Raw genomic sequence first — 16,099 nt, forward strand, 5'->3', positions numbered from 1 at the left:
TTTTTTAAAAAAAATAGTTAGCTGCTGCTAATAATTACATTATGACCTCACTTTCCTTTCTGTTTGGCAAATGTTTTCTCATTTTAATCACATTAAATTGAGTGGTGAGGAAGTCCTACTAGTCAAGTTAGCGTGACTGTACCGCACCTGTGTCGGTGTGAACTTTTAGTAACTGGATACACAGCTTTACTTCATTTGGTTAGCAACAGAGTTTACTCCTATTTTAGCTAATTGGTACGCCAATAAGCACTCTGTTAAAACAAAATATGCAAAATAATTTACAAAGAGAAGGGTTTTAGTTTATTTTTATGCCTTGTTTGGATATCAGAAGACATTGATAATGGGCCCAGGGTAGACTTAACTGCTTACCTCTAGGCCAAGAGCAGAAGGAAGGTCTGGGGTTCTCCACTCCTCCTCATTAGAATAACATGTTGACTAAAGGCCCTCCTCCGAGCCTCACTCTGGGCTGCTATGTCAGAGTTACTTGAAAACTGGTAGACATTCAGTGGAATGCTGTGTTACTATTTTTTTTTTTTTTAAAGATTTATTTATTTTATGTATGTGAGCACATTTCAGACACACCAAAAGAGGGCACCAGGTCCCATTCCAGATGGTTGTGAGCCACCATGTGGTTGCTGGGAATTGAACTCAGGACCTCTGGAAGAGCTAGGCCATCTCACCAGGCCCTATTATTTTTCAGTTGTTACTTTCCTATGGACTTAGATACTTTTTGGTGAAGATGTTAGATGTCGTAAGCAGTGAAGGGTGATGAGGTGTTTGACCATGAACTCACTTTCTTGTCCCCTCTTGGGCTAATTTCTGAAATATTGATAAATTACTGCTATCTTAGCAGCAAGGGAATTGAGGCTTTAATTTGTAAATGTTTCACTTTTTTTGTTGATAATTAAAGAGATTGCAATGGGTGTGTGCTCACTGTTCTGTGTAGTATAGAACTCTGAAGGATAATGTGGACGCCTTCTTATAGTTCTCTCAGTTGATTTGGGTCTATAGTATGTCCACCAAGGAGACATATTTCTTGCCTTATTTGTCTTCAGGTGATTTGTAGATGTCAGGAAAATAATACAGCTCCTTTTTGATTTTGCCATTTCAGAATGATGCACATAGAATCCAGGGTGGGAAATGGACTTGGCCCTGGGAGGAAAGTGCAGGGTGGGAAAGAGAACTGGAAAGCCCCTCTCGGCAGCTCGTCAGTGTTTTCTGCTTTCCAGTGTTGTCTTTCAACACTGGCTCTATGGCTAGTGTAGTTGTATTGCGGCCTTTGGCAGTCTTCTTGTACCTAGGCCGCGCGTTCACTTAGCGCTCCTGTTTCAGAGGGTGAAGCATACAGTAAAGCACAGTGGCAGCAGGAGCACCAGCTTCCTTCCTTTTTCTCTCTTAGCAAAATCAAAGCCTAGTCTCATGTTTCCTCACATTTTCAAAGCTTTCCTGTAGTTCTCCAGAGACAAAACTCATAAATTAAGTTTATAGTGTGGAATAAATTCCGCTCGTATTTTTTTTTTGCCTATAAGATCTTACCCTAACCTTAAAATGGTTACTGTTTAAATTACAGGAAATTGAAATGCTGAGTTGTTAGTCTGACTTACATATGTGGTATTAATAATATTCTTAGTCTGGATAACAAAAATGGGCGAGTCTTGTTCCTACTTTCCCCACACTTCCTCCCGCGTTTCCCTTCCCACCCAGGAACACTCCATGCAAGGTATGACAAAGTACAGACCTCTGTAAGTGAAAGACAGTAGAGAATTAGCAACGATTACCCAGTGTCAGAGAAACCAACTTATTATGATTTTATTTTAAAAATTAAAAGAAGACACAAGTACAGGCGAGTCTAACAGATTATTCGTCTCCTTTCAGCAGTGTTCTGTAAGTTGAGTCTTCTCAAAGGGCCCTCTAAGCAATGGATAAGGTTCTGGTTAAGGAAGCACAGGAAAGCTTTTCTGTCCCCTTGACAACTAGCTCTTCTAGGTGAGTATCTGCCTTGGTTGGCAGAATTGTAGTAATTCCTTGTGATTTGGGTGAAGTGACTTTGTGAGTCTCACAAGTCGTCACATGCAATACCTTTCCTAACTGCAGACTATGCCATTTCTAGATCAAGAATTATGAGGTCTCCTTCATACCACGTCTCACAAATGCTTCAGGGTTACTGTGAGAAAACGTAGGTTTTGGTTTCTGCTGTGCTTTGACCCCAACATCCTTCTTCTTCAAGGGATACAGCAGGAAGTAGTTAGTGTATTTACATGAGCAATGTATTTATTAAGTATGCTTCCCGATGTTTTAAATGGCTGTAGATCTATAATATGTAGATCTTGACACTGTTAAGACATTGTACTAATTTTAGAGGTAACAATTTAAAAGGGTAGAAAAGAAAAACCCAAGCATTTACTCCAAAGGCCTGTGCTTACATTATAGTCTAAAAGTGAATTTCTCATTCCTACTTGACTGACATCTTCCTATATTAAAATTAGGGATTGATCAATCATAAAAAAGCACTTTATTTGAATATATAATAATGTGCAGTTTAATAAAAATATATTTAATATTTTATTTAACTTTGAATTTATTTTAGTAAAAATACTTGTCATTAAATGTTTCAGTTTTAATTGTTAGAACTTTCCTTCATTTTTGAGCCAGTCACATCCGTCATTTCCCTTAGTTTGGTGATTTTATATTGGGAGATTGTTCTGACTTTAGCCATAGCACTGTGTAATGGAAGAATGTTACGTTAGAAAACTTACTCAGAAAGTTATATTTATAGTTTATACCAAAAATAATTACATGACAGTATTTTAAAGCAGGCCACGTCTTAACCTGCAACAATCAGCTTCTCACACGTGAAACATGCTCACTTTCGTCCTTTGAGACTCGAGCCCAGTCATCAGTTTACTTTAGATCTTTGTATTTGCAGACTTGTGTGTTCACTTTTTAAAATGGAACGGAATGTTTTTGAATAATCTTAAGATAACCTGAAAATGTCTAACTGTAATCTTTTGAACAATAAATAGCATTCCCTGGGTTGTGTTGTGAAGTAGCAATGCCACGATATGCATTGACTCTGGAGCTAGTTCAGGTTAGGGTCTATTTGTTGAGTTCTGAGCCTTGCTAAATTTAACTAGGCTTGATGTCATTCCAGGGTACGCTGCCTGCAGCTAGTTCCTAAGACTCTGGATCAAATTAAATCAGGAAAGGAACACTAGTCTGGACTTTCTGGTTAACAGTCATAATTGTGTGATTTTCCAGGTGGCCTCCTGATAGCATCTGCTCACTTTGGTGCATATGTGTGTGGGACAGACATAGACTACAACACGGTTCATGGCTTGGGTGAGTAGAACTTACAGTGTTAAGCCAAGTAGGCCTTTAAAATCACCAGGTAGCTTTATGTGACGTTTTAGTGTATAAAGCACAACATTTTAATGTAATTTCCCATAAAATTTCTTTCAGTATCCACATTTGACCTATGATCACTACTCAGTGTATGATATGTGAACTGGAAGAATATTAACAAGAACAAGAAAAACTCCCTCCATCCCTGGCCAGGAACTTGCCTTCTTGATACAAGAGGGATTTTTTTTGTTTGTTTGTTTTGTTTTTAAAGGCAAACTAAGGTTGTAAAACAGTGTAGGGAAAAAAAATAATCAAAGAGATGGAGTGTCTGTTTTATAGTCATCAAGCTGGAGAGATGCTTACTGGTTAAGAGCACTGACTAGAGCCGGGCAGTGGTGGCGCACTCCCAGCACTTGGGAGGCAGAGGCAGGCGGATTTCTGAGTTCGAGGCCAGCCTGGTCTACAGAGTGAGTTCCAGGACATCCAGGGCTACACAGAGAAACCCTGTCTTGAAAAACCAAGATAACAAACAAAGAGAGCACTGACTGTTTTCCCCTAAGACCTAATTTAAATTCCTAGCATCCAGTGGCTGCTCACACCCATCTATATATAACTCCAGTTCCAGGGCTTCTGACACCTGTATGCAGATCTCTATGTCAGCAAAACACCAGTGACCATAAAATAAAAGTAAATAAATACATAAATAAATAAATAGAAATGTGTATAGTTTCTAGTTAAGATTATTGTCACTGATTTACTCAGCAATCATGCATTGAATAAGATTGGATTAATATTTAGTCTCTGAGTAACATGAATATTTAGATTTTTGTGACTACTTGAACATACTTGAAACACTTGAGGTGTCTACAAATTTAAAGATTAAAGATCTAAAGATTCTGCCTTTAAATGAGTGTAACTTGAAACATTAATCTACTTTAATTTTGTAGCAATTACTGAAACTATTTAAAAACTTAAAAGCTTCAGTAATGTTGTGTGATTGAATGGAATTAGAGCAAAAAAAGTATATTTCCCATAGTGGGATGCTATTAAAAATACCAAATTAAATTAATGGTTTTGGAATTGTTTGCCTTTATGCTGGTATTCCTCTATTGTAACTTGGATCAGTTCTTAAAACACTTTCCTTCACTAAGTATAGGTTAATTTAAAGGTGAGGTTTGGTTACACTTTCTGTTGCTGAGACCCTTGTGTGCAACACTAATACCCTATCGCCCTACCTTGACCTCTCTTCCCCTAACTTTTTATTGACTCTTTGTGAACTTCATATCATGTACCCCGGTCCCATTCATGTCCTTGTCTCACCATATTTGCTTTCTGCCCTTGCAGCATCCCCCACCAAAGGAAAAGAAACAAAAGTCTCACCATGGAAGCTTGCCCTTTTTGCCCTCCCCCCCCCAAAAAAAACCAACAAAACAAAACAAAAACAAAACCCCTTTGCCAAAAAGTTTTTCTTGCAAATGTCCATTGCCCTGAGTCATGGATGGAGGCCTCTGGCTTCTGCTACACTCTCAATCCTGGATCTTCACCAGGACTCTGCTTAGATAGCCTGCTGTTACCCTGTATCATGGAGATACTGAAGCTTTGGTTCTGCAGGACCAGCCCTTTCATGTGTTCCAGCGGTTAATCGATGGGGGTGTGTGTGTGTGGTTCATAGTTGGTGTGGACCATCTCAAAGTACTGGATCTGGGCCTGGGTGGTAGTTGAGTTGCTCAGTCTGACAGCTCTTCCATGCTTACTCCATTCGGGCCTGCTCTCCAGCACTGCTCAGGTGAGGGGCAGGGCAGCTCACCCCAGTGCTGCAGCTGGCAAGGAGTAGAGCCAGCTTAACTCACTCTCAAACTACCAGGGCCAGCTCTCCCACCTACTAGAGGGGGCTGTCTTCTGTGTAGCCCCAACAGAAGGTGATCTCGGGCATGCTCTGTGTATTGTTTGTATTAGAATAAGTAAACTTCTAAGACTTACTCTAGTTTATTGGTAGTAGAAGCCACATATTTGTTTTAAGGAAATTATCCAACAGAGCTTTTAAGACATTTTTACTCATTAAAGTTTTGAAAAGTTATTTCATAGCCTTCAGGGAGTTAATTTTTAATTGAGAAGAGATTTTTTTTTAGAGTTTATTCAGTTGCTAGTTATGTCTTCTGTTCTCTGCTTCTGACTTCTTAGTTTGTATTGTAAAACAGGCTCGTGTTTTTTCCAGTTAGAAAGTCAAAAGCCTTTCCTTGAGTCCTGTAGGGTCCCTTTAGCTGTATTTCAGTTTTCTCCTTCTGTTGCCCAAATGCTGCCTGAAAATCTGCAACCCGCTCTTGGTCTTTCCTGTTGCTTGTGGTCATGTAGCAGAGCACCTACTGTTCGGCCGGAAACACCCACTGAGGACGCAGAGCTCCAGTTCGGCAGTATTGACTTTAGGAAGCTTCTGTGCTTTCCTGGAGAAATCAACGGCTCACTGCTGGTTTTACTCTTTTGACAGTTTTATTCCGTCTCTTTAAGGCTCTATAGTTTTATTTCTCTGTACGAGTATACATACTATTTTTCTCCTGTCATTTATTTGTCCATTTATTTATTCATTTATTTTTTTAATCCCTATTTCTATTACATTGTTTGGGCTTTGTTTTTTAAATTTGTTTTGTGGTAAAATCAATCATACTACAAAAAGTATGTAATTATATAAGAATAATTGCTGGACATGGTGGTGCATGGCTGTCATTCCTGCACTCGGGAAGTAAAAGCAGGAGAGTCTCTTATGTTCCAGTCCCTGCCTCAAGAATGAGGCCAGAGCAAGCGCTTATGAAGCTGGTGCCGAGGTTAGAATTGTACACGTTTTCACCGAGTCCACTTGTTTAAACGCTGGTGGTTCCAAGTGAGAATGTTCCAGTCTTCAGCTACCTGATGACTCTCTTTCAATTAATACTATTTCAGGTTTTATGTGTATGAATGTGTGCATCCGTGTGCGTGATGGTTATTTATCTCATAATTCACTAGTAAGCTGTGTTTTCTTCTGGTTTCTCTGATTTTGCCACTGACATGACCATTGTCATCATCCAGTTAGGTCTCCTAGTTGCTAAGCTTCTGATCATCTTCTACTTTCTGTCTTCAGACACTGACTTTTCATCAGTAACGTTCCTGTCTTGTTTAGCATTCTACATGGGCAACAGCTGCTGTGTTTCAACAGTTAGCATTCCCACCTCTCTGATCAAACACTTGTTCAACATGGAAGTCTTTCCTGCTGTGGGAAAGGTCATGTTCTTCTCACTTGTATGTCTTACTGATGACTACTTCATACTTAGACAATATTGGCCACTTAAGAATGTTATGTTTTGCTGTTCAAAATAATAAGGTGAAATAATACTTGCCTAGTCGTATGCATACAGTTAGGATTACAAATGAACACACACTTTATGTGGGTACGTACAGGTTTGCATGCCCATGAAAGTAGTTTTGGATGAACTAAAGAAATTAGGAACACTCTGATGGAATAATTTTCTACCTTCATTTTCTTTCTCTTTAGGAAAGGCTAGTCGAAAAAACCAGAAATGGCGTGGACCAGATGAAAACATCAAGGCAAATCTTCGTCAGTATGGCTTAGAGAAATTTTACCTTGATGTCTTGGTTTCAGATGCATCTAAGCCTTCCTGGAGGAAGGGAACATACTTTGATGCAATCATCACAGATCGTGAGTTTGCTTTCATACAGCGTAGGAATGGGTTAGTTTATGGAAGTATATGTTAAGTACACCATATATTAACACAGTCTAAGATGCCCACTTGTTCTAGGCTTCTTCCCACTCTTAACTTCCTCACATAAAAACAATACAAAATTATGGCTAAGCAGCAGTTTGTTAACTTAAGTACTTAAGGGTTTGTGGTTTCACTTTAGCAAATATATTTATTCCCCATCTGTAACTATAGCTGTACAGAATTTGCCATCCATTTTCTCTTGCATTTTTTTTTTTTTGAGGCATGTATTTTTATATTGGCATATATTTAACTTCTAGGGGTTTCAGCAATCTCACATTTTTCCATAGGTAAAAGCCTGTCTCCACTGGCATCTCCTCTCTAGACTTAGAGAAATGTGGGGCTGTACAGGCTGCCGCTGGGCTTGTGAATCAACTCACTTGAGGACACTACATGAAAACTTAGGCTCTATGCCTTTAGAATATTGAATGTTTGAGGCAGCCCGTCTAAACACATATGCCTCTTCTATAGCATTAATAAATCTGAAAATAGTGCAAAGTTAAGACCTTTATCTCAGCCGGCTTTTGTTCTTTGATGACTTGGAACGTTTTAAATCTAACAGAAGATTGTCCTGATGGCATTAAGATGTCAGTCGTGAGTGTGCATTGTGAACCTGGGTGACCTTTCGTTATTTACTATTCATTCTTTCACTGTGATATTTCCTTTTGTACTTCGGTGTGTATTCTCTGATAACACAAATAGGATGTTGGCCATGATATAGCAATAACTTTAGTAAATTGATATAATAATGTAATCTACAGTTTATCAGTCAGTTTTGTCAGTTGAACCACTAATATTATGGACTGGTTTTTTACTTGAGTGTAGGGTCCACTTCAGAGGCAGGCATAGCATTTGGTGATGTTGGGGCTCCATTACTTAAAATGTGTTCACAGCCTTACACAGTTGTCCTTCCCTGAGCATTTTATGTTAACTATGGTGGGTAGGATAATGCTTAGGTGAAGTTTTTCCTTCCTTGGTGTCTTAGTTTGGGTTTCTATTGCTGTGATGAAAACTCCATGACCAAAAAGTGAGTTGTGGAGGGAAGGGTTTATTTGGCTTACACTTCCAGATCGTAGCCCTTCATCGGAGGAAGTCGGGACAGGAGCCCAAGCAGGGCGAACCTGGAGGCAGAAGCTGATGCAGGACGGGTTCTGCTTACTGGCTTGCTCCGGTGGCTTGCTTAGCCTGTTTCCTCATAGAAGCCAAGACTACCAGCCAGGTGGTATAGCATGACCTCCAATGGCTGGGCCGTCCCCCATTGATCACTAAGTGTAATGCCTTACAGCTGGATCTCATGGAGGCCTCTCCTCAGCTGAGGCTCCTTTCTTTCGCTAAGTCTGGCTTGTGTCAAGGTGACACACACAACCAGCTAGTATACCTGGTTCTCACATTTCATTGCACACTGTATGAGTAAGTCCCGTGCTACTGACTGGTTGACTTGACTACCACATTGTTTTGTTTTCTGCCTAGCTCCATATGGTATCCGAGAATCTACAAGAAGATCAGGTTCACAGAAGGAAATACCAAAGGGAATAGAAAAATGGTAAATGAAATTCAACAAGCTATTACTTTGAAAAAATTGTAGATTTGTTTTATAATTATTGTGAGCAGTATTATACTTTTTACTTACTTTGAAATATTTGTTTTCTGTTAGTCCAGAAAGCCACGTTCCTGTCTCCTTGAGTTATCACCTGAGTGACATGTTTTTTGACCTGTTAAATTTTGCAGCTGAGACCCTTGTGCTGGGTGGAAGACTAGTCTATTGGCTACCAGTATATACACCAGAGTATGTAGTCTTTATTTTTTTAATGTCATTTTCTACAATATTTAGATGTTTTAAGGATCCTTATCTCTAATTTTGCTCATATTTTCATATTTAATATTTATCAGTAACTTTGGTCTACTTATATACAAGTAAAAAATAGTTCCCTTCCACTTAATGGATTTTTTTTGACCCTTTTAAATAAGGTATTGATAAACCACAGTCCTTGGGTCAGATATACTTCTCATACTGTTTTTCTAAGTTGGTTGAACTTAGAACACATTTTACAATTTTTTTTTTTAATGTTAGAAAACTCAAGAGTATTTGACAGAAAATCTGGCCATGCTTATAACATGCACTTGGAAGGTATAGGTAGGAGGGTCAGAATTCAGGGTCATTCTCAGCTACCTCTTGAGTTTGAGGTTAGTCTGGGCTACATACAAGCCTGTCTTTAAAAAAAAGAAAGAAAGAAAGAAATACACATACCTACAAATTATAAAATATTTGCATTCTGGTTCTTTGTATGAAAAATTTGCCAACTCTTGTTGCATACCACTTTGCTCAGTGCCTGGTGTATCATAGGTGTTCAGTAGCTGCTGACTGGTACAAGCACAAGTGATTTAAAAATTTTAGCTGAGTAACTAACTCATGTCTATCATCTCTGTTGCTGGCCTTCTTACATGCCAGCTGTGACCACCGTAAATGCAGCTCACCTTTCTTACAAGCTCAGACAAGATACAAGTTCTGCATACATGTAAAGCTCTGCCTTCTGTTGAGCAGGACTGGCCTTGTCCCTCAGTAACTGGTAGCTGATGAGTGGAGCTGCGTACAGCAGTGGTAACTGTGAGGTGCTGGAGTCAGATGGTATTAAAGGGGCTAGAGAGTTGCTCAGATGCTACCAAGTCTTATGACTTGAATTCAGACGTTGGGATCTGCACAGTGGAGAGAGTTGCCTCCCAGGAACTTGACTCTCTCTGTGTCTGTCTGTCTGTCTGTCTGTCTGTCTCTCTCTCTTCCTTTCCTTCCGTCCTTCCCTCCCCTTTCTTTCTCTCTTTTAAAAGGATAGGGTCTCAGGTTTGAAAGACACTATTAACATTATGGTTCAGTTATTGAATCTGCCATAGATCCTGTCTTTGCCATATGTACTTGTTCTGAAGCACCTGAGGACAGCAGTACCAATGGTAGGTTAGGAACCTCAAGATTTGGAAGCCAGGTAGCTGTTTGTCTGTTTTATAGCCATTGTATTTAAGTGACTTTGGCCTAGCTTTAGTCATGCCTCTGTTTATCTGAGTACATCCATCCAGGTTACTGAACGTAGGCTTCATGTTTTCTTAGAGGTTTAGAACACTTGTTACTCTTCCCAGGTTCAAGTCTCAGCACCTCATATCGGTGTCTCACCGCTGTCCATGCCTCTAATCCTAGGGGATCATATAATCTCTTTTGGCCATTGTAGCCGCTAGACATGAACTTTGGTGCATATATATACTTGCAGGTAAAACACTCATATTTATAAAATAAATAAATCTAAAAAAAATTAAGTCCATCTGTTTTAGAAAATGAGGAAAATTATTTTCAAGAAGCAGTGTGCATTTTGGGGCCTGACACTTGTTTTGTTGTTTTTCCGTTGCTGTGAAGAGACACTATGACACAAGCAGTTTATAAAGGAAAGCATTTGACTTGGGGCTCGTGGTTCCTGAGTGTCAGGGTTCATGATCATCCAGGTGGTGAGCATGGCAGAAGGCAAGCAGGCAAGGCGTTGTGCTAGAGCCATAGCTGAGAGTTTTCATTTGCTCCTCAAGGTGTAGGCAAAAACAAAGAAAGAGAGACACACATACACAAAGAGAGAGAGCTCTAACTGGAGTTGGCATAGGATTTTGAAACCTCAGGGCCCACTCCTAGTGACACACCTCATCCACACACAACAGGCTTTGCCACTGATACCGATTGCATCCCAGAACTGGATCATAAGCGTCTACTGCTGAGACATTACCCCGTATGCTTGGTTGCTGTTTTCTACTCATGCTCGATGCCTTTGTTCAGACTGAGGAGCCAGTTTTATGTTTAAAGGCACAGACTGGTAGGATTTTCTCAGTCCCTTATTAGATCTCATCTATACCTTGTTTAGCATTAAAACACCCAAGAATTTCATTGCAGTTCTGAACCCTGTTTCCTGTCCCGATCATGTCTCATCGTAGTTCCTATCATTGTGCTTTCCTGTTTTCCAGATGCCTCTTTAAATGTGTAGAACTTAGTTTAGAGTTATGTAAAGAGACCTTTTTACATGGTCTGGGGAGGATCACTTAGGGCCCATTGCACTCAATTGCAAGCACACTCCAACTGGTCTCGATGGCAGCTAAAAGCTTACGAAAAAGTAGTTTACAAGGTCCAATGCAGCACGAAAAGACTCCACTCCTTCAGGACAGTGTGGATGCATGGAACGGAAGCCTTGCCATAAGATCTCCAGAATCTGTAATCATTCTCTGTGAGCTGTCCTGGCTCCTCAGTCTGGAGTGCTGCACATCTCACCCCCTGAAGAGGCACTGGCTGTGCTGCGGATGTTTCCCACTCCGCAGACTCTCCCTTCTGAGCAGCAGCTGCTCTAGTGGGAACTGCTGGGATTGTCCTGTTAGAAACCCCTTTGGTTAATTGCTCGTCAGGCGTTAGAGACTTGGAGAAATTGGTAAGCACATTTGGCTTTCTGTTAGCTTTTTCCCTGGGTACTCCAGTCCCAGCCACATTTGCTTTTGAGTGACCTGGAACAGAACCTATCATCTTGTCTTTCTTTCCTAATCCATTTTGATTGATGTAGCTCTTAAGAACCTAAGTCACTTAGGAGATTCCCCCCAGAGTCTCTCCTGCTTCATAAAGATCAGACGATGTGGGGCTCAGCAAAGCCACACGCAGTCCCAGTGTCTGGCTGCATTGATTAGCTTCCAGTGGATACTGTCCTATCTTGCTTGGTGACCTGAGCATGACAGTACTTCTTTCATTCTTAGCTGTCTTACCATCGTGTCTCATTGCCTCGGTCACTGTTGGATTCTTCCCATGGGCTCCAAGGTTTCGCATTCCTTACTGGTATGACATGTAATCTCTCCTATCTGACCCTTCCTACTCATCTATAAGAAATGTCAAGGAAGTGCCTCCACTTCATCTCCTTAATCCACTTTACCATCCAAACCCAAGATGGCCCCCATCTGCCTGTTTTCCGTTGATTCCCCACTGAACCACGGTTGGATGTCTGATGGCCTGTTGCAGAGACACTGCATCTTCTCCTATAGCTCATCAGTGGTGGTCCTCAGGCACCACATATTGCATTAACGTTTCCTAGAGCAAGCCTGGGCTACATAGTAAGTTTCAAGCTAGCATGGGCTTCCTGGTTGTAAAACTTGGTATCAATTTCTCTCTCTCTTTTTCTTTCTTTCTTTCTCTCTCTCTTTCTTTTTTTATAAATTGGAAATTTTCTTTTTGTACAATCTATTCTTATTACCATTTTTCCTTCTCCAACTCCTCCTAGATCTTCCTCACCCATGTTTCTACACCCTTTCCTTCTCTCTCTTTGGAAAACAATCAGGCAAACAAACCATCATTTTAAAAAAATTAAGGAAGAAAGGAAAGCACAGGAAGTACATAAAACACAAAATTGGAAACCATAGTGTACATACACAAGGGCAGTAAGACAAAAAAAAAAAAAAAAAAAAAGCCCAAACAAGGCTAACAGTGTGATATATTTAAGGAACAGAATTTTATTCAACTGTTAAATAAAATTATGAAATATGCAAGTAAATGGATGGAACTAGAAAAAAACCCTCCTGACTGAAGTAACCCAGACTTCAGAAGACAAATAGTGTATGTTTTCTCTCATGTGGTTGCTAGCATTTAATCGTTCGATAGGCCTGCTACAAACTGATAACCATAGAGGTTAAGAATAGAAGAGACAAGTGCGAAGGTAGGGTGGGAAATCTCTCAAGGAAGGGGAAAGAGAACACGCATAAAGGATTGGAGCAGGGGATTAAATGGGGAGGGGATGGAAGAAAGGCGGTAAGGGGGGGAAATACGGGGAAAAAAAAACAACTAACACTCAGGGCTGTTTGAGGGTCGTATGGAAACTGAAGAAGCTTAAAATGTTCACACACATAAGAGTAGTCTAAATGATGTCACCAAATAACAGGGGCTACTGTACCCCACTAGACATCAGTGCCAGGAATAGGATGCAGCTAGTTTGTTTTTCTTTTTTTGTGTATTTATTTTTGTTTTTTATTGGATATTTTATTTATTTACATTTCAGATGTCATCCCTTTTCCCCATTTTCCCTCCGTAGTAACCCCATCCCATCCCCCTCCTTCTTTTTGCTTTTATACCATTTGAATTACATGCAAGTATTCAGGTCAGTTCTAGCTTGAGGGACTAGCAATACAATAGATGTAAATAGTTAAGGAGCAAGCAAGACAATAAACACAAATAGTCAAAGTACAAGCAGGGTAATAAACAAAGTTCCATGATCACTCCCACGATCACTGTTTCTAAGGACTTATCAGGATGACCAAAATATCTGAACCAACTTCCCTGTCCTAGCCCAAAGTCATTTTCATGTCTGAAGGCTACTTCCTTGTTCTAGCCTAAAATTTAGATTCCTTCCTGAAATTACTTGTTCTAGCCTAATATTTAGATTTCTGTCTGAAATTACTTCTTTGTTCTAGCCTAATGTCAGATTCCTGCCTGAAGCCTACTTACTTGTTCTTGGCCAATGTCATATTTCTGCCAAGCAGCCAATTTCCTTGCCCTTGGCCCATCTTGCAGTTTTGTGGTGTGTTTGTTATTCCTCATTAAAACATACATGTGTATCCTCCCTTCTCTTCCCCCACCACCACCCCTGTCTGTTTCCTTTCACTGTCTGTCTCTTTGTCTGTCTTCTTCCCCTCAAGGGGTAAAATACTGAGATACATCTTTTGGTGCTGGTACTTATAAAGTATTTGCAAAGCACAAGCAGATTGTGTATGGACTGTACGGCACCATACTTGATCTCCACATGCCTGTTGGATTGCTCCTCACTGGCAGCTTTCTGTCTTCAGGTACACTGAGGAGATGGTGCCTTGGCATCCTTGTCTGAGACTTGTTAGCAACTGTGAACAGAAGCTCTCCAGTCACACAGCAAGGCGCTTGATCACCATGGAAAAGGTGAAGGAATTTGAGGTAAGTTGCCTTTGTGTTTTTAGTATAAAATAAAGAGTCAAAAACCTAGATCTTCCTAACTAGTTTTCCTGGGTAGGCTGTGGAGTTGCTAGTCTTGTTGCGGCCGGGAGCTGCCTCACGTTGGGCACCAAAAATGTCAGGGACCACTCTATCAATGTTCAAACCTGCACTGCCAAATCCTTGGGGGCTAAATTGTTCCGGCTCATACTGCCCCAAGCTGTTCCAGTCCATGGGTCGGGGTTCAGCAAGAGAGAGAGTGAGGACAGACTCAAAGAATGGAGACCAGACAGAGTGTGATTCAATCTCATTTATTCTTCAGTCTCTTTTCTTAGTCCAAGTCCCAAGTCTTGAGTTCCTAGTCCCTAGTTCCTAGTCCCTAGTGCCTCCAAGTTCTAAGTTCTTTCTCCAAGTGCTAATTGCCTACTACCTAATGCCTTCTTCTGAGTTCTCTAGTCCAAGTGTCTTCTTCCTCAATGCCTGATTCCTACTCCAAGTTGTACTGAACTCTTCTGTCTGCCTCTTGCCTTTTATATGTCTCACTTCTAAGTCACGCCCTTAAGTCATGCCCTTAGGTCTTATCTCTAAATCATACCTTAAGTCACACCTTTAAGTCTCGGCTCTAAATCACACCTTTAAGTCTCACACACCCAAGGGAAGATCTTGGGTATCTAAAGCAAGATGTTATCAGAATGTGCTCAGCTGTTGTAGGGTATATGACTCAAGATGGCTGCAAGGATGATAGCCGCCTTCTGTCGGCTCCCCACACTAGTTTTCCTGGGTAGGCTGTGGAGATGCTAGTCTTGATTTTGATTGTATAGCACAGTAGGTAAGCTTAGGAAAAAGCAGAGGTTGAACTTTGTAGGACTAGGAGAGTGGTTGGTTGGCTTGAAGAGCACAAGAAATTTGCCCAGGCCTTGGGCTTCGTTAAGTTCCTGTTGCAGAAACAGAACTTCTTGACTGCAGACCTGAATGCTTGTTCTTACCTATTATAAAAGTGTGTATGTGTGCACATATGCCACAGCACACATGGAAGTCACATGACACCCGAGGGACTTGGTTCTCTCCTACCATGTCGATTCCAGGGTATTCCAGCGTCTTTACCCACTGAGCCATCTCACCAGCTGATTGGCAGATTTTAGTCGAGACAGAGATTCTTTATGTAAGGAAGAAGATAAAATTCTCTCATCTGTTAGGTAATATCAGTAATCCTATTCATCCATTCCTGTATTCTTATTCCGTTCTCTCTCTCTCTCTCTCTCTCTCTCTCACACACACACACACACACACACACACACACGCATACAACATATAAATTTGAGAAAGAAAATTAGTAACATTTGTAACTATCTAGATTAGAAGTGGTGTGAATAGTACCTCATTTAATGAGGATGTGGTGGCAGGTCAGACTGCCCTCTATGGGGTCCTCTCTGGCTTGACAGGCTCTCAAATGCACTGGCTGTTTGGGCCAGCCTGTCTGAGTAGGGTGTGCAGAACAGGGGGATTGTGTCAGAGTGTTTTGTAAATGCCCATCTCTAGTCTCCATTTGGTTAATTTAATCATTATGTCTTCAAGGTCTTTCAGAGTGGTGACTTAATCTGTTTGCTGTCCTTGTGTCTGTCACTTTCCATCCTTCATCCCATCCCCATTTGTTATTGATCTTTAATTTAGAGCCTGATTGGCTCTAAATTAATTATTTTCACTGACATATTTGGATTACGCTGTCAGATCTGAATCTCTCTCCATATCTTAATCATATCTTCTAAATAGATTTTTCTAACTGCTTCCATGTACCAGGTAAACTTTTTGTTTTCCAAGAGTTACTGTACTGTTCTTGCATTTTGCTACTTTATGCAAGTGTTTTAGTTAATTGTTCTTATGACTAGATAGTGTTTATAAAGTTTCCAGCGTGGTATAAATTATTCTCAAAATTCAGGCTCCAGTATCAAGACTTTTCAGGAAACTAAGCTATTCATCTACATAAGTAGTTGATGGTTATCCACTAGCTGAGTGGGTGTTTATATTATGATGTATATGTTTTTATGATGTGTATGTACAT

General features: G+C 40.4%; 1 protein-coding gene across 3 annotated transcripts in view; it reads left to right on the plus strand.

The window, feature by feature from the left end:
- Trmt11 (tRNA methyltransferase 11) overlaps positions 1–16,099 on the plus strand; it is a 44,079-nt gene that overhangs the window by 17,447 nt on the left and 10,533 nt on the right. For all 3 annotated transcript variants that reach the window (XM_076927929.1, XM_076927930.1, XM_076927931.1), the window contains 5 exons: positions 3,259–3,339; positions 6,866–7,030; positions 8,562–8,634; positions 8,746–8,877; positions 13,923–14,043. In XM_076927929.1, coding sequence (XP_076784044.1) covers positions 3,259–3,339; positions 6,866–7,030; positions 8,562–8,634; positions 8,746–8,877; positions 13,923–14,043 — 572 coding nt within the window. The remainder of the gene's footprint in view (positions 1–3,258; positions 3,340–6,865; positions 7,031–8,561; positions 8,635–8,745; positions 8,878–13,922; positions 14,044–16,099) is intronic.

Source organism: Arvicanthis niloticus, chromosome 30 (genome assembly GCF_011762505.2).
Source record: "Arvicanthis niloticus isolate mArvNil1 chromosome 30, mArvNil1.pat.X, whole genome shotgun sequence".
NCBI lineage: Eukaryota > Metazoa > Chordata > Mammalia > Rodentia > Muridae > Arvicanthis > Arvicanthis niloticus.